Source organism: Magnolia sinica, chromosome 14, assembly GCF_029962835.1.
Source record: "Magnolia sinica isolate HGM2019 chromosome 14, MsV1, whole genome shotgun sequence".
NCBI classification, from domain to species: domain Eukaryota; kingdom Viridiplantae; phylum Streptophyta; class Magnoliopsida; order Magnoliales; family Magnoliaceae; genus Magnolia; species Magnolia sinica.
The window spans coordinates 26,213,471-26,232,323 of record NC_080586.1 but is presented as its reverse complement, the minus strand read 5'-3'; the positions used below and the strand labels follow the sequence as shown (position 1 = coordinate 26,232,323).

General features: G+C 39.0%; 1 protein-coding gene across 3 annotated transcripts in view; it reads left to right on the top strand.

Annotated features, from left to right (window-relative positions):
- LOC131226193 (sodium/hydrogen exchanger 1) overlaps window positions 1-11,514 on the top strand; it is a 28,095-nt gene extending 16,581 nt beyond the window's left edge. For all 3 annotated transcript variants that reach the window (XM_058221952.1, XM_058221950.1, XM_058221951.1), the window contains 4 exons: window positions 6,964-7,102; window positions 7,185-7,247; window positions 9,029-9,112; window positions 10,868-11,514. In XM_058221952.1, coding sequence (XP_058077935.1) covers window positions 6,964-7,102; window positions 7,185-7,247; window positions 9,029-9,112; window positions 10,868-11,185 — 604 coding nt within the window. In that variant the 3' untranslated portion in view covers window positions 11,186-11,514. The remainder of the gene's footprint in view (window positions 1-6,963; window positions 7,103-7,184; window positions 7,248-9,028; window positions 9,113-10,867) is intronic.
- The last annotated feature ends 7,339 nt before the right edge of the window (window positions 11,515-18,853 follow it).

Sequence of the window (18,853 nt, the reverse complement as noted above, 5' to 3'; positions counted from 1 at the left end):
CTGCGACTGCGGCTGCGGCTGCGGCTGCGGCCTCCTCCTCCTCCTCCTCCTTCTTCTTCTTCTCTCTCTCTCTCTCCCTCGCTGTTCTTTCCCTCTTCCCTCTTTTTTCTTCTCTTCTTTCCCTCTTTTTTCTTTTCGGTTTCCCTCTCTCCTTCCCTCTTTTTTTTTTTGGGCAGCGTAAGCTGCTGTCGTTACGTGTCACGCTGAGACGAGCGCTGACACTCCTCGAGCTCCGAGTTGTACGAACGGTTCAAAGGAGATCAAAGTTTTATAGGCTCCATAGTGATGTATTTATTATATCCACACTGTTCATCTATTTTTAAATATTATTTTATAGCATTACTTAAAAAATGAATCGTATCCAAAGATCGTCCGGACCACACCAAAAATAGCAGCGAAGGTGATGATTTTCACCGTTAAACAATTCGTAGGCCCACCGTAACATTTATTTTCCATCCAATCTGTTCATAAGGTCAAAACCCGAATGAAGAGGAAAAACAAATTTTATATTGATCTAAAAGTCATATGAGCCCAAAAAAGTTTTCAATGGTAGACGTTCAATCCCCCATTGCTTTTTGCAGTGTGGTCCACTTGATAATTAGATCGGTATTATTTTTCGTGTCAAGTCTTAAGACAATCTCATCAAATGAATGGACGGTTTAGATATAACACATTCATCATGCGTGGGGCCCAAAAAAATTTGACATGTGTGCTACACTTCACAATCCAAGTCTCACCTAATTTGAGGCCATAAAAAATTGTACCAAAGACATTAATTTAAAATTTACTAATTAAATTATAAACTGCAATTGCTAACTCACAATGCCAAAATCAAATTATTTGAATAGTTTTTAATTGTTATTCGGTGTACTCTTATTTTTTAAAATAGGGCCTTTTGGTTTTTTTCATGATTCACTATGCAATAAATGTCCACTAATACATAAGTGGGATAATGACAATAAATTGCATGAATTTGAAGCTAATTTGGGGCATTGATTGGTCCTCCAAGTCAGACCGAAATTGGCAACGCCATCTACCTAAATTTAATTTCATTTTTTTAAAGAACTACTAGGAGAAAGATATTAAATTGTTAAGTTTATAAATTAGATATTTAGAAAGTTAAATATATACATTTTGTAGTCAAAATTCAGGTTACTTGGTTTAAAAATTAATCAGACAGTCCGATACAGCTTCTCACCAAAGAGTGGACCGTTACACCACCATAAACATGTTCCAATTTATAAATGAATGCATATTTGGAATGCTTAGAATATTCTGGATTTAATACATATTTTTTTGGCAAAAAATTTTTTTTACGCCGTTACGGGTCGTTACGCCCCCGTATCGCCGTTACGACCCCGTATCCGTATCGGTTTTGGAGGTCACTGTTACGCTAACCGATACCGATACGGGACACCTTGATTGGTGCACGTACTCAGGCTGTTGAGAATCTTGAGATTGTGAGTGCGTCTGCTGTGATGAGTAATTTGGATTTGGATCTGGATATCTATAATCATATGGATATTGATTGAGAGGACTACTCCAACATAAATGTGATGGAACAGGCTCAGTATAACCACCATAATCATAATTCAATTGACCATAAGAATGTCCATCATAATAACCAGGATCATAATTCCGGACCCGATGCACCATTAGATGTACCCTCTTCCAACTGGCTGTATCATGACTCGGTACACTTATAAGTCCGACCTCGTGTACTACCTCATCGATGTTCATCGGCATCGCGATCTGGAGACGACTGTATAGGGTGCTGAGCAACACTAGAAGTGCCAGCACCAGGAGCAGGGGGGTCATCATCACCATCATCCGACACGGTCACGCTACCACTGCTCGTACTCTTTTCTTGATCTTGAGCTGTACCCGTACTCAGCATAAACGTTGCCCCTCTTACTGGGTCCAACACATCTGTACGACTTTCTTGTTACGCTTTGCATAATTCTGGGTCATCAATTTCCAATTCTTCACTATCCTCTTCAATTTGCTTTCTCTTGTTTCTAACTAAGGTAGAAGCGGGTCATCCTCATCATAAATATTGTCCACGTTTATTGGACAGTAGTCTGCGTCATCAGCGGTTGTAATGCTCCTATGATGTCGTCGCATTCTTAGTTTTATATTTTAGTGCATGAAGACAAGTCTATCTAATGTCCTAGTCTGCAATCTATTCCTATTCTTTGAATGAATAAGTGCAAAACAACTCCAATTCCTTTCGCAGCTAGAGGAAGATGTTGTCTGGTTTAAAACTTTTACTGCAATTTTTTGGATAGCCTTCGTACTTTCTTCGAAATTAATCCACCATTCGGCCGGTTGCAACCTAGATACTGCATGCTGTGCAAGAGCATCTCCAAAGCTATCCAGACGGTTTCCAAATGTATTTAATTCATTCAACGCCTTTATTTGTATATCTAAGTCAGATTCCAATCTCTTTATCACATTCTTTAGCTCGGCACGAACTTTATCATTCGCAACAAATGATTGGGCATATCTGTACCTAGGATTTAGGTAGTAACTTGCTGCATGAAGATCTTGATGGAGTTGTCTTATCCATCACCTGTCGATCATCCTCCAATAAGACTCCTAGCTTTTACAATCACGTTGAATTGCCAACTTTGCTTTATCCATGGTATCGTATAGGAAGCCCATAGTAGGTGCTTCGTCGGTTTCAATAAGACGGAGTACCCTCATTAGTAGCTCCATCAGCTTTAGGATCGACTTGACCCTCTTCCAATATTTGTTGTCCCGTATGGTGTTCGCAACTTTAACCGGTGTCCTTGATGTCTTCTGCCCATGTTTTGTGTTGAGCCATTCTCGGGAAGTGAACATCTTACTCAACTCTCCTCTATGTTGGAATAAACTCTCTAATGCTATAAAGTTTGTTGCGAATCTAGTCGCCGCAGGCCTCAACAACTCTCGTCTTTTCGTGAACTTTCTCATTATTACGACTACTTGATTATGGTTGTAAATAAACGTCGTCACTTCTCTTACCCTTTCGACCATTTCCTTAATATTCTTCTTCTTCCCAATATCTTCCAATATAAGATCAATACAATGGGTAGCACATGGTGATCAAAAAAGATGTTTTCTCTTATTCATCAACATATGTCACGCAAGCTTATATGATGCTTCATTATCTATCACAATCTGCACTACATTCTCCTCTCCAATCTCTTCCATAACTTTATCCATTAGTCCAGTTATATAAGTAGAATTTTTTGTTACCTCTGAGGCATCAATTGACTTGTGGCATATAGTTCTTAAGTGGCAGTACACCATAAAGTTGATCATGCTATGTCTGGTTGGGCCAGTCCAACCATCACACATGATCGTGCATCCTCTGGCTTGCCATATAGGTTTAAAGGTAGCCACGTATGCTTTCACATCCGCATACTCTGCATCTGTCCGTTTTCCCCTAATCTCCTTAGCTGTGGGAGCTTTTATTCCTTCACCTGCTACATCGATTACCACCTGCCAATATGGAGAATTGGCTGTGTTAGGAGGTATGTTGGCATGTATAAATAACTTTGCTGTTGCTCTACCTAGTTTCTCAACGGAAGTTCTACTCCACATTTGTTTTATCTTCTTTTGTTTAGTTGATTCTTTCATAAACAGGATTGGATCAATAGAGGGTCTCCTAGGCTCATTTACTTCTTCATCCGAATGAATAGGGGCATCATGTGAAGATATCTGTCGTCGGCTCCCAAACACGTCTTAACCCACCAAACCTACCCCCCCACTCCCACCTACAGAAGCAATTGCACTCCCATTTGCACACCTAGTCCTACTCCCACTCCCACTGCCCCCGCTGTCATGCGGCGACATTCTTCCTCTTCACGAGCTAGACGTAAGCTCTCTCTCCTAACGATAGTTAATTCCCGATCTAAATCTTCATCAGAATCAATAATATCTTCATCACGAACGCTCATATATTCAGGACCAAATACCTCCTGTCGAGCTGTGTCCAAAATATCATCTTTCTTTTTTTGTATAGCAACACATTTACCCTTCAACTCATCCAGACTATCTTGCATTAAAATCATTCTCTCTTTCAGTACTCTAGTACATCCCGCAACTTGACCCTTTCAATTTGCCAAATGTTGTTTAAGATGGGTAATTCCACCAGTTACTAATCTATCACAATAGTTACACTTCATTTGGTGCCTAGTGCCACCAACCCTCTGACAATGTTGCCATCCAATATCCTTACTTATTGGTCAGACCCAGACATTTCTTTAGGTTTAAGTCGATACTAGATAATTAGATATAGATTAGATATGAGTGTATGACCTATGTCTATAAGAGACTGTGATTCTAGTCTACTCGACACTCTCGCTATTCTAAATTTATAATATTATATATAGTTTCAGAATCTAATCAATAAAGATGATTTTATGTTTTAAACCCTAAGAAGTTCTAAAACCTGTTCAATATAAGAAAATAAAAACATAAAGTCACTAATTCGAAAATAGAAAAAAAATTAAAAAATATATATATAAAATGAAAACAACAATCTGTAAAATGCACATTAACATGTTCTACTATGAATGACACATCATATTCTACCATTAAAACAGCAAAACATTCAATAAAAAATGATTTTTCGAATTTTCAAAAAAAGCGCCGAAAATAGTGCGTAAATAGAAAAAAAAAAGAAAAAAAGAAAATGACATCAAGAATCTGTAAAATGTATATTAACATGTTCTACTATGATTAACACATCATATTCTATTATTAAAACAGCAAAATATTCAACACAAAATGATTTTTCGAATTTTCAAAAAAAGCGCCGAAAATAGTGCGTAAATAGAAAAAAATTAAAAAAAATAGAAAATGACATCAAGAATCTGTAAAATGCATATTAACATGTTCTACTATGATTAACACATCATATTCTATCATTAAAACAGCAAAACATTCAATAAAAAATGATTTTTCGAATTTTCAAAAAAGGGCCGAAAATAGTGCATAAATAGAAAAAAATAAAAAAATAGAAAATGACATCAAGAATCTGTAAATTGCACATTAACATGTTTTACTATGATTAACACATCATATTCTATCATTAAAACAGCAAAACATTAAATAAAAAATGATTTTTCGAATTTTCAAAAAAAGGGCCGAAAATAGTGCGTAAATAGAAAAAAATAAAAAAATAGAAAATGACATCAAGAATCTGTAAAATGCACATTAACATGTTTTACTTTGATTAACACATCATATTCTATCATTAAAACAACAAAACATTCAATAAAAAATGATTTTTTGAATTTTCAAAAAAAGGGCAAAAAATAGTGCGTAAATAGAAAAAAAGAAAAAAAAAGAAAATGACATCAAGAATCTGTAAAATGCACATTAACATGTTCTACTATGAGTAACACATCATATTCTATCATTGAAACAACAAAACATTCAATAAAAAATGATTTTTCGAATTTTCAAAAAAAGGGCTAAAAATAGTGTGTAAATAGAAAAAATAAAAAAAATAGAAAATGACATCAAGAATCTGTAAAATGCACATTAACATCTTCTACTATGATTAACACATTATATTCTACTATTAAAACAATAAAACATTCAATAAAAAATATAAATACCTATTTTTAAGAAATTTCTAGAAAATGCCCACTGAGCTTCGAATCAAGAAAATCTTTAATATAAGTTGTTTTTCTCTGAAATATGAAGCTAAGATTGGTCGAAAATAGTAAAAGATTGATTGAGGAAGTGTTTGGAAGAAAGAAATTTGAAAAAAAGTGAAAAAATGGACCTTAAAAAGCCAAAAAACAGGTCCCGATGACTTTCTACGCCGATTTTCTCGATCACCTTTCTTACAATTGCCTTTCTTGTGATTGCCTTTCTCATGATCATCTTTCTCATGAGCCATCTTTTTTCCATTTTTTTTTTCCCATTTTTTTTAGGGTTAATGAAAATTAATTAAAAAAGAGCAAAAGGGGGCTAAAAAGAGGATGATAAAAAGTCATCTAGCTAATGCAAAGCGGAAGGAAGATGTGATTGTGCCCACACCTCCCTGAGCCACACCGCTAGAGTTTTAGCAAGGATCTTATAGTCCTCTCCAATCAACTTATAAAGTCTTTTACTTTCAAAGCATCCGCAACCTTTGGAATAAGCTTGGGTTCTGTTTAGGAACACCCTTGAGAGGTGCATTTGAAGCTTAAACACCATTCCACAGTTTGTGTCTCGTTTGTTTTGATGCGCTTTCACAAATTCTTGTCTGACCCTCCACTTGTAGAAATAGGTGCTAAAAGGCCCAGAGTCAGCCGACAAAGCAGGCGGGGAACCCCCTTTTGCCTAGTTGCATCCAAACAGGCCCTTGATAAATGTAGCATTAAGACCCTTGTTCATAATTGCACGATCATGAGATTCCTTGAAAGAGGCCATGACATCCGAATTGTTAATAATGTCCCAACATTTTTATAAAAAAAAAAAAAAAGAAAAAAGAAAAAGAAAAAGAAAAAACGATGGAGAACCCATATCAGTGTGCCTCGAGTTTTATCTGCCCATCTATCTCCTACCACCCTTCTTACCTCATTCTCAAAATTTATCCAACCAATCTGCCTAGCAGGAGGGATGCGCTTAAATGATAGATGTTATTTTGCTATGTTCAACACAACCAATGTTGTGGTTATTACAAGCAGTCAGCTTTAGCTTCCTAAAAAAGGCCTATACAGGGGCAACTGATGATCATGCCTTTAATTAAAACCATTCTGAGACACAAAAGGTTTATGGGTTAGTTTACAAAAGATGTGGGGTTCTGCTCCAATGTTTACTTTTTGAAACTAATAGGCTGCAGGATTTGACGCATGTGTGCACGTACATATTAACTATACACCACCATCATCATTATCAAAGCCTCACACATGTAATAATTAAAAACTGGCTGATAGGAGAAGAGTATTTAGCTGACAGTTTGATATTCATCCATTGCAGTCCAGGAAAATCAATTGGGGTGAGTTCGATACTGTTAGCCTTGGTCCTGGTTGGAAGAGCAGCTTTTGTTTTCCCATTATCCTTTTTATCCAACTTAACTAAAAAGACTCCGAGTGACAAGATTTCCTTCAAGCAACAAGTGAGTGTTTAGCTCCTGGGTTTATAAGTGTCTTGTTTGAGCCAATGGACAGACTGAATAATTAATACAATGTGATCTACAGGTTACAATATGGTGGGCTGGTCTTATGCGAGGTGCGGTATCTATGGCACTTGCTTATAATCAGGTAAAAATTCAAGAAGCAATTAATGTTTCATGGGTCTGAAATGTAATACTTACGTAAAAAATTGGCATAAGATTAATTACTTCCATTCTGTCCATCAAGTGAGCTGCCTCAAGTTCACCCTGCAGCCCAAAGATAAGGCCAATCAGACATACAGGTGGGCCACACCTGAGGAAACAGTGACTATCATGCCTAAAACCTTTAAATTCACTAGGTGTGGCACACTTGAGCTTTGGAATGGCCTGATTTTTTGGTGTCCTTCCATTCTAGTGTGGCATGTCCAGTGAATGGATTGGATGGCATATACACAACATAGCGGGCCAAAATGTCTGGTAGGTCTTATTGGTTGGTCGCCCCCTCCCAACTTCTCCCTTTGGTGTAGACCACCTGAGTTTCCAATCTGGCTATGTTTTGGCCCCATGGCCTAACATTGCAGGACATGCATTATGGATGGGCGAACCTGATGCACTCATCATGGCTGGCCCCACAGAGGTTGACACTACCGTAAGTTACGGTATTGTTGACACTTTGTGATATTCTCCACACATGCATACAGAGAATAGTGAGACGCACAACTTACCATTCACTTGAGCTTTGTGGGCCCACCATGATGTATATAGCATCGAAACCATGCATGAGGTGTGCTCCTACCTGCCAGGCCACGCGTTTAAAAATCTGGCCAAATCCAAAACTCAGGTGGGCTGCACCATTGGGAATAATAATATCATACCTAAAACCTTCAAATTCATGTATAGTGGCCGACCTAAGTTTGGATTGGCCTGATTTTTGCAACATCTGTTCAGCCTGGTGGGGCACACCTGATGAACGGGCCAGATGACATATGCACACCATGGTGGGCTCCACAAATGTACTGGAAGGTTTATATGGGGGTCATTCCCCTCCTGTTGTTCCCTGTATTGTGGACCACTGTTGCACCTGATGAATGGGGATCATGTGGGCCCCACACAACCTTGCTTGTATTGTAAGTTACCATGTCGATTGTACCGACTATATTGGATCATTCTGTATTTGTCGGTATCTGTTTGCATCTGTAGGAACATGCTAATGTTCCGCAATTCATCTGGTGACTTCACGGTCGCCAAAGAAGCCCCAAGAAGCATCAAACAGTTCTGTGGTGACATTAGCTTTGTCCGAACAGCTTTTAAAGGATGTGGAGCAGTCACTTATCTGGACTGCCCCTCCGTTCCACACTATTATTGGCAGGTCATCATGCAAAAATCACTCTATGCGATGATCTTAGACACTCAGCAAATAGCATGAAAAATGATGTTCAAGATCAAACCTAGAGAGAAGTAGGTTCAGTCATCATCGTGAAACATTTATTTGTCCCTACCAGAGATTGCTTATTATTCCAAAGAAACAGCTCGCTCACTCAGATGATCCCAACCACCTGTCATGTGGCTCATTAAAAAGGATGACTGCAATAAAATAATCAACATTTGAAGGGTCAGAATCATTCAATTGGTGTGTTTTTTGCATCACGGATAGTGGTAGGGAGCCTAGAAAGTATTCACTCCCACTTGTTTAAAGGTAGTGGGACATTCGTGTTTTCCCATATGAGGATTGGCTTGATTTTCAGTCTTTGATATTCTACACAATGGGGACCCTCCCAGGGGACTGCTCTGATGTTCACCACATGTTCCATTTTGGCATGTCATGTAGGTAGGCTGAGCTATACAGGGAATTAGCAAACCTCTTATGAGTACCTGATATGTTTTACAGTCTTGTCATTTTGTAATGAGAACTATTTATTTTGATTGCAGTTTACAAGGTCTGGACATACTCAACTGCCTGGGAATGCCATTATGATCACCAGCACCATCACCGTTGTCCTTTTCAGCACAGTGGTAAGATGCTTCATGCATTCTCAACTCTATGCAACTAGACTTTTGAAGTTGGTGGTTATCAATTGAACTAGATAAACTAATTCCATCTGATCGTTAGAGGGTGGCATAACCATAATATAATACAAAAAGGTTTTAGAATTTGAAATCAAAGGCCATCATGGTTACCAGTAAAAAAAAACATTGGGTTCAAGCCACTCTACACATATGCACATCAGAATCTCTCCCTCAGTCATGGCTTCTCCTTCTCCATCATAGAAAGAGAGGGAAAATAACTAACATTAAATTGGAGGAGTTATTTTGGGTGAAGTTATGCAAACCCAAACCTAATTTAGAAGTGATGGCGGTGTTGAGTTCCTAAACAGGTTTACTGTGAGAGCATTTTCTGGTGGGATTTTGAAATTCAAAGTGTTTTGCTCATTTGTCCTTTATGTTCATCTAAATTTCTATTTTAGGTTCTTAATGTTGGTGATAGTCTCTCAGTACCATATAAGCTTGGTAATTAGTGATAGGAATATTCTTTTTCTATCATTGTCCTGTTTCTAGGTTCATTCCCAGTGCTGGAATGTTCTCTAGCTCGCTCCAGTGGGAAGCTGCCATTCTGTGATCCCTGTTTTTTTTCTAGCTGATCTATTGTTGTCAAGTATTCTGTACTCCAGTCTCTGTACGTTTGCTTGTAAAAAATGCTCTTTTCATTAAAAACATCTCAAGGTTGTATGGCAAGTAGTTCTACTTCAATTTCAACGACGACAGCAGTTGATTCGTTCTCCCTTGGTTGTTGAGTTCTGTATTGATGATAGGATTTTACTTTCTCTTCTTCCCAATCCCTGTTGCTGATGTACTGGCAATATTGCTATTGTAATTCAAAATGGTATTAAGTTTTTGAGCCACCTGACCTACTCACAGAATGTACTGTTTGGGTGCCTCCGACTGCCATTTGATCCAATTAAAAGAAATAGAAAGGTGTAGATTAGTATGTGACAAATTCACCAGACATGACATAGAATGTCTGAAATTGTCCGTTCCATTGTGGACGGAACACGTACAAGGGTCGAAAAGAAAGTGTTCAGCCGTCAAAATTCAACACATTAAGATCGTCCAGATTGTCAGGTCAGTATGGCTTCTTGGCTATGTTCAATCCACAATGGGACCCATGATCTGGGTGCTTGGAGTATGGATAGACGTGCACGTATGCCAAGTGTATGGTGGCTTAGTCATCACCATTTTAGAGATGGCAGAAAATGCACATGCCAACTCTGACATGGTAAGGCATAATATACCATTAATAAAAAATGGGGCTTGAGTTTCTTCTTCACTGCGAATAGGAAATGTCCCTTTTTGGTACCTAATCTAGGGTCCCTGGTGGGTTTGTCCAAGCCATTGATCTGATGGCCCAAATCATGGATTAAACAATGCACAAAAGATATCTTTATTTGGTCAAATCTAAACTCTTCATTATTGACGTGTAAATACATGGTTAAGAAGTATTCCTTTTCACATTCAATGCATAAATGATCAAAGATTTGATGGTTAAGATCTTCCAATTTCGGAGGTCTTTTGGTCATTCATAATGGGGGCCATCAGATCCATGGCTTGGATAAACCAACAATGGGCCCACATGTACAGATTAGGTACCAAACAGGAAAGTTTCCTATTCGTAACGGCCTCTAATTAAATAATCTTTTACCTATGGCTCATTCCTGTGGATCTATGATTTTGTTACTTTACTAAGCTGAGCTGCTTCTTGTTATTGCTCAGGTTTTTGGTTTGATGACCAAACCTCTGATCAGGCTCTTACTGCCTCAATCCAAACACACCAGCAGCATGTTGTCGTCGGAGCCATCGAGCCCAAAGTCCTTCCTCTTCCCACTCCTCGGCAATGGGCAGGATTCTGAGGGCATCCGTGATATCCCTCGCCCGACAAGCCTTCGCATGCTTCTGAGCACACCCACTCATACCGTCCACCACTACTGGCGCAAGTTTGATAACGCTGTCATGCGCCCCATGTTTGGCGGGCGAGGCTTTACACCGTATGTGCCAGGATCCCCAACCGAACCAAGCGTCAATCCATGGTAATCAATAGAAAGTATAAAAGAAAAAAAGATGTTAAATGATGGTTTTTTCTCAGATTCACATGTTTTCCAATCGTGGGTGTTTGAAAGTGGTGTTTTCAAGGAATGGGAGTTCTCACTGCAGGTAGGAGGGTGAAGTATTTACATCTGGGCATGTAATTTTCAGTTTTGCTTTGTTTTATTATATTTTTTGAAGCATTGTTGTTGACTGAATGTCTCAAGTCAGTCTGCAATAGATGCTCTGGTAGATTTTGTCACCGATACTACATTTTGTAATATGGGTGTGGGAATGTATTTAATTTTTTATTATAGCAATCCATCTTATTTGCTGTATTAAGTAGGAGTATATGATCATTTGATTTCCCCCAATGCAGTTGAGCAAACCACAAGTAGGGCTATCAAAGGCTCAGGTTTGTGTCAGTTCCTGAATTACCAATGCCTAGGCTATCAGGTTGGGTCCTTTCGGATCTGATTACTGTTTTTTTTTTTTTTTTTTTAAATTTATTTATTTATTTATTTAAGATCACTGATCTGATCCAGACGGGCTATCCGTGAGGTCTTTGGATCTTTGCTTGGAGTTGTCGGATATGGGTCAAAATGAGGGGATTTACATTGTCGGGACCACTCAACGGATGGATTAGATCGTCGTATGCATTTGTGACCTTTGGAAACATACATGCATTGTATAAATGGGCTCCTTTTCTTTTGCTTGATTAATTATTGTATGCTTGACATTAACTATTACTAGTAAAATTAATTGGACTTAAACTGACCTTAATTTTAATCGGGTCCAATATGGTGGACTAACCTGAACCTGACTAGGCCTGATTTGTAGCCGGCTCTGAAACGCTGGACCTGTAAAATCAGGTATTCAATTCCAGGTTCTCCTTAGAGTTGGGCGTTGGAGGACTGGTCATGGATAGGGCTGTACACGAGTCGAGCTAGCTCGAAAAGCTCGCTCGACTTGGCTCGATTAAGCTCAGATTGACTCGGCTTGAAAGGTCGACTCAGGGCGAGTCAAGCTCACTTTTGAAAACTTGAGTTGAAATTGACCTGAGTTTGAGCATGGTGCAGATCAACTCGACTCGAAGTGAGCTCGACCAAAATCGAGTATTATATATATATATATATATATATATGAACTTAAAAAAAAAAAAAAAAAAAACAAATCTCAGCCCACTCGGGTGTGGATTTGGGTTGGGTTGGGTTGGGTTGGGTTGGGCGCTGGGTTGACATATGAACAAGCTCGACTCGACTCGAACCACTAGCTCAATGCGAAAGCTTTGGCAAACAAGCCAAGCTTCAATATAGCATGGACGAGTCAAGCCAAGCTTGGCCCACTTGACTTGTCTTGGCTCGATGGACGGCCGTAGTTAAAGATGAAAATGGGTTCATTGTTCTTTATTAGGGCTAGGGCTGTCAACGTGGGTCTGGGCCGGGCCAGGACAATATATATCCAAGCTATCCAAGCCCAACTCGCAAAGTAAAACCTAGTACGGAGCTCAGCCAGTTTAGTTACGGGCTTAGATTTTTGGATGGGCCCTTCCCTTGGGCCTAGCACTTCAGATCAGGCCGTAAATGGCAGAGCTGGGCAGATTTGATGGCCCTAGCTAGCCTGGCTATGACACACTTTTCAATCTGGGTGGTGTATCAATAGGTGAGACCTTCCTAGGACATTCGCAAGCTCAAAATTTAAGCTACATGAGTAATTATGTGGACCATGAATGTACATGGACCGTTGATCCTTATAACCGTCCATTTTTCTTGTACATATGTAACATGATTGATTACTTGATCATCTAGATTTTGAGTAGGGCATGTTCACGGTAACCCCCAACTGATAAATATCCTAAATCTTGCATGTGCGCTTTGACCATTCACTTCCAAGGATTGCAATGGGCCGCACGAGGCTTGGCCAGGGCCTAACCTGACACTTAAAAATTGAAGGCTAGTAAGCACAGCCCAAGCCTGGCATGGACCTAGGATAGCAGACCCAAGCCGGCATGGCTTGACACAAAAATTGTTAAAATACCCATTTCCCACTTGAATGTTCCTAATCCATCCATTGGTGAAAGAACTGGACACTTAGAAGAATGAAATTGAGGGTCTACATTGGGTTTTCTAATTAAGGATTAGAACAGCATATTTGTATGTTATAAGACATTTACATATGAAGTCAGGTCGGACTGGGTCACGCTAAAATCACTTGGATGGCTCCTTCTGTATCCCCACGAAACCAAGAATGGAATTCTTGGATGTAATGCGTTATTTTAATTAGAATCTTTAAAAACTTGATTTAAATATTTTTCTCACCTGCTTTAAAGTTGTGTGGAATTGTCTTTTATATAGACAAAGCTTTGAATATGTTACAACAAAATCTATTAGGATGTATATTTTAAAGTTAGTTCGGTCAGCTCTCAGTTGACTTGGCATATCATCATCCTTTATCGCACCCCCTCAAGCATGACTGGCCATCAAAGATAGTAAGCTTGTCTTTTAACAATTTGAATCTTGGATCGATCAAAGGTTTGGTGAAAACATTAGCAATTTGATCAGTGGTCGATAACATCAAGATGTTTCTTGGCCACATGATCTCTGATGAAGTGATAGTCTATTTCTACATGCTTTGTCCGATTGTCTGGGCATTTGGCCCAATCAGCATCTATGAAGGCATGAACTTGATTTGAAGGAGTTGGATGAAAGAAAGATACCGAAGTTAATAGTCTCCTTCAAGTAGCGCAGAATACGCTTGACTGCACTTCAGTGGTCATCAGGAAGTGACTACATAAAACTGTGAGACGTTGTTAACACAAAAGTTGATGCCGGGTCGTGTTAAGGTCCTGTACTCAAGTACCTGACCCTTTTCTCTTTAGAAGTACTTCTATAGAGAAAATGGTCGGGCAACGGATTACCATCATGAAGTGATGATTTGGATGATGTAACCATAGGATTGTGCACCATTTTTGCTCCATCCATCTTAGTCAATAGAAGGAGATCTCTAATGTATTTCTTTTTGAAAAGGAAGAAACCATTGGAGGTTCATTGAGCTTCAGTACCAACGAAGAATAACAAAGACTTGACATCTTTTATAACAAATTTATGACCAAGATTATCGATGAGTGCGGAAATGGTCATTGGACTTTTGTCGGTAACAATAATATTATCCATACAAATGTGCACCAAGGTACACTACAAGAAAACAGGCCTAAGCCGACCGATGGCCCAACCCTTTACCCGCAGCTAGTTTTATCGGCTGCGGGCAAAGGGACGCCCTATGAAATAAAAAAAAAAAAAAGCCGGCCCTACTTGCTATTTGAGCGCCGAATCTCTCTCTGCCTCTCCCTCTCGCTCTCCCTCTCGTGCTCTCCCTCCCTCTCTCTGCCTCTCCCTCTCCCTCTCGCGCGCTCTCTCTCCCTCTCTCTCCGTCTCTCTCCCTCTCGCATGCTCTCCCTCTCCCTCTCCCTCCCTCTCTCTGCCTCTCCCTCTCCCCTTCGCACGCTCTCCCTCTGCCTCTCCCTCTGCCTCTCCCTCTCGCTCTCCTCTCACTCTCATTCTCCCTATCTATCTCTCTCTCAAAACCCTATTCCTCTCTCTCTCTCTCTCTCCCTATCTCCTCGGCCCTCTGCTGCAGTTCGGTCTTCTACTGCTCGTGGATCTCGGATTCTCATCCATCTCAGGTATGCTTTGTTGACTACAAATCCCTAATTAGGGATTTGCGTTGTCAAATCCATTTTTAGAAATTTGCATTGTCGATTTTCTGTCTTCTTCTTTGTCTTTTTTTTTTTTCCAGCTCATTTTTATTTCACACATCAGTTACTGATTTCTTATCTTTTGTTGGGTTGATTTGGCTCCTAGAAAGTAACCCTAATTGAAATGGAATCCATTAGCAAGGGCTGCTGCACATGTTTGGCTTCTGGGAAATGCTTGAAAATGGATCCTATTTTATGTTTTGGGGCCAAGTCACCCTAGATTACAATTCTATCTCGTGGTGTCGAGCCAAATTCAGCGACTCATCCTCAATTTTCAATTCTGGCTCGCAATCTAGAACAACCTGACCTAGTTTTTGCCAACATAGATCAGTCGACCAAGACCAGTCCGATTCTTAAAAGCTTGATTAGTGGGGTTTTAAATGATTATTTTGTTCATAAGAGAAACTTTAATGCTCCGGCATGGTGTGATGGATGATATGCAGGCACTTAGAAAATTGATAAGAAACTGCATACATGGCATGCAAGCAAGTCAAATAAAATGGCCGAAATTATGATTCCACGTTTAATTGATGAGCACGCATTCCAATTGGTGGACATTCATTGGATGGTTGAAATAAAAGATACCACTGATCAGAGGCTAGGATTACATAGACAATCTGATCTCAGGACTTTGAACTAGCAACTGGCTGCGCCACAATGTAGTCTGTTTTTAACGTATAATTTATAAGTGCATGCTTATCAAGCTTCATTACAGGCAGAGTATCAAATAACTTCCAGGAGTACCCTTGGATTTTCAACTAGACCTCGACAAACTGTTCTACGCTCTGCTGCATTTGTCATTTAAAATAGCTGGGGAGGAGTAATTACATATTTGCCAGCAGTCTGCCCGATTCACTTTTGCAGGTCTATGTTTGTCGATTCATAACTATTACTTTTGTCAAATGGGAAAGCCAAGGAAGCTTGTATGACTACAAACAATCCCCATCATACACGTTTCGCATCAGTCATGAATATTGAGCACTTCTGTTGGTTGTCTGAATTGATCTTGTGGTTATTTATTTCATCTTGCTTTTGCAGCCTGGACTAGGCACTAAAGTCTTATTGTTTTGCTACATTCACAGCTTACTGGAATGATGAGAAAGGAGAGGCCACCTTGTGCGATTTTGTCGATATATCAGTTGCAGTGGCTACTAAAAAGGTACTTTTGCTGGTAACTTGTCCAAACACTGGTATGAAAACATGGGAAACCTATGGTTTTATCACCTATATTTGATGACTTATCAAGCATACGTATCCATAGATTCCATACATGTGCAACACATATGGGATTGCTACTCTGTCTGTTGGGACCTACCGTGAATGGGGCATACCCCAAAATCAGACCATTTGCATGATCATAACCAAAGGTAGCTGTTACATATTTTTCTAATTGGAGCTTCAGTGAATATGACTTCTTTCTTCATCAGAATTACCATCTTTTCTTATATTATTGCATATATTTATTTTGTTTGTATCTCGGTAGTTTCAAGGGGATTCATGATCATTGGATTGTTTTTCTCTTTGGTTAGTGGCAGTGTTTTTCCTTTTTCTTGAGAATTGCCCTGCAGCATTCTTTCTTTTCTTTTCTTTTTGTCCTGGTTTTTCTTAATGATTTTTGGTTTATCTTTAAAAAATGTCACAATATTGAGGTTGTATGATTGTGTCAACTGAAAGAGAAGTCGAACAGCACTTTTAGAATGACACATTTTATAGGCTATTTGTTGGATGATTAGAATATTTGATTTGTGTGTTTTTGAAGTGTGGTCCATTGTAGCGAAATGACACATTGTACAGAATGTTCAATGGGCAAAACTCAGAACATTTGGCATTTGGACCATTTAATGGGTCACAGTTTTTTATTCCTTTGTTTATCTTCTTGTAATCTATATAGTTTTAGCAGGTTCTCTAAGTATGTTGTTTGCTGATTATCTTAAAGAAACAGATAACTGGAGTGTGAAGGCCATTAGGAGGATGACAACCAGAACGGGTAGGGTGAGGTATTTACGTCATGTGCCTTGAAGGTTCAAGAGCAATTTCAGAGAAGGTAGTCTTTGCTTCTTCCATCTTTGTCGAGATTGAACTCCTCTTTTTAACGGCTGCTGGCAAATGGAACTCCTAGAACATGGAGTGTCAAACCAGTTGGATAAATTGGCAATAATTCACAGGGTAGGCTACAAGTAGCTTCTTCACTGGCTAAATTTAGTAGATTTGTGTGCAGAATTCAGATGTCTACTAGGTGTAGTGGGCCTAGCAGCAATACTGCTGTGATTATGTAACATAAGTCTCAGACTTGAGTTAATTGATCACAAAGCATCTACTGTTCATATATTCTTAACTGTCTCATACCTACCAGAGAAAAGAAAGACTGCCGAGTTTAACTGTCTCATACCTACCAGAGAAAAATAAGGTTGGTGTTGTGCCATCTTCTTCCAGTGTTAGTTTCGATTGATTTGTCATTTATCTTGATTTCCTTTATTTTGTCTTGATGAAGTTGGCAGAAGATACTTGGAAAAAGGCTCTAGTAAGTAAATCTCAACTCAGCTCACAATCTGCAAAGTCCATTTGAATAGTTACTCTATAGGCATTCAACTTTTATTCCTGTTGCCATTAGATGGCAAAGTTGAAATACAATGACAACATTACCATGGAAAACATGCAGGAACTAAGAGACATTGCAATGACCGAAGCGGTAAAATGAAAACATTTTTTCCTTGAAACTGATATGAAAGGTCCAGGACTGAAGCTTGACAACACTGGAAAAGCAATTCTGACTGTGAGTGTTTGCTTATTATTATTATTTTTAATAACTATATGAGAGAATACAAACACAGTGAGTGCCATCCTAACATGCAGAAGTAGGGTATCAATGAGCAAATCATGTTCAGATTGCATTGTAGAGTTGAAAGATGTATTTGTTTTAGCATGGCCATTAGAGTAGCCTTGCTCCAAGATACGGTCATAAGTGCTTTCTAGAGAGAGAGCTACATCTTTGCATCCCTCACAACTAACTGTGGAACTTGGATTCTTTAATTTACAAACTGAATGAAGAATCTCCATTGCAGATCCAATTTTAGAACTGCACAAACTCCCCATTACCCTCTGGTTTCCCACCTTGCTGGTTTCTTCTTTCTTTTTCTTTTTTCTTTTTCCTGACAACTTTAAATGGTTGGTAGTATAATAGTTGCTGCAGAACCATTTAGGTAACTAATCAACAGCTGATCACCAACCTGATGTTGCAAACTAGTCTATTTAAATATTTTTTACCTTAGAAAAATATGGAATTTGCTGCCCATCCACTTCCAACTATATTCAAATTGCTTAAGATGAAATCCTTTAAGAAGCTCTGATTTCATTCTTAAATAGGGAATTTGGAGTACCCCTATTTATATGTACACTATAAGAAAGGATGGCACAACATCTCCCTGAACTTCCCACCCCAACTCACTGGATGGAATTTTGTCGGTGGTGACCCCTGTGGAGAGAGCTGGAAAGGAATCAAATGCTCTAGAGATGCCATCCAATCCAACTAAATCCTTGGAATGGATTGAGTTTCATAGTATCCCTTTGTCTTATTGTTGCACATTTTATTTCCTCTTACTTTTGTATGGTTCTTTGCCATCTCACTCACTGATCCACATTTTATTTTCTGTTTCAGCGGCATTTCCTCAGGTAGGGTTGCTTAGGCAATGTGTCTGAACTTTGAATGATCTTTTTTCTTCGATGTCTATGTTTTCTGCCCTTCTACTTTGATTTTCCTTGATTTCTTGTCAGATCTAAGGTTCTTATGTGATATATGGTGTAGATATCTTTTAAAATGAATGATATCTTTTTATAGATCGCTGATAAAATGCTCTATACCCTGTCCATTGTCTTCCGACAGGGATGCTAACACTGTTAATGATGTTATGGAATTTGTACTTCAA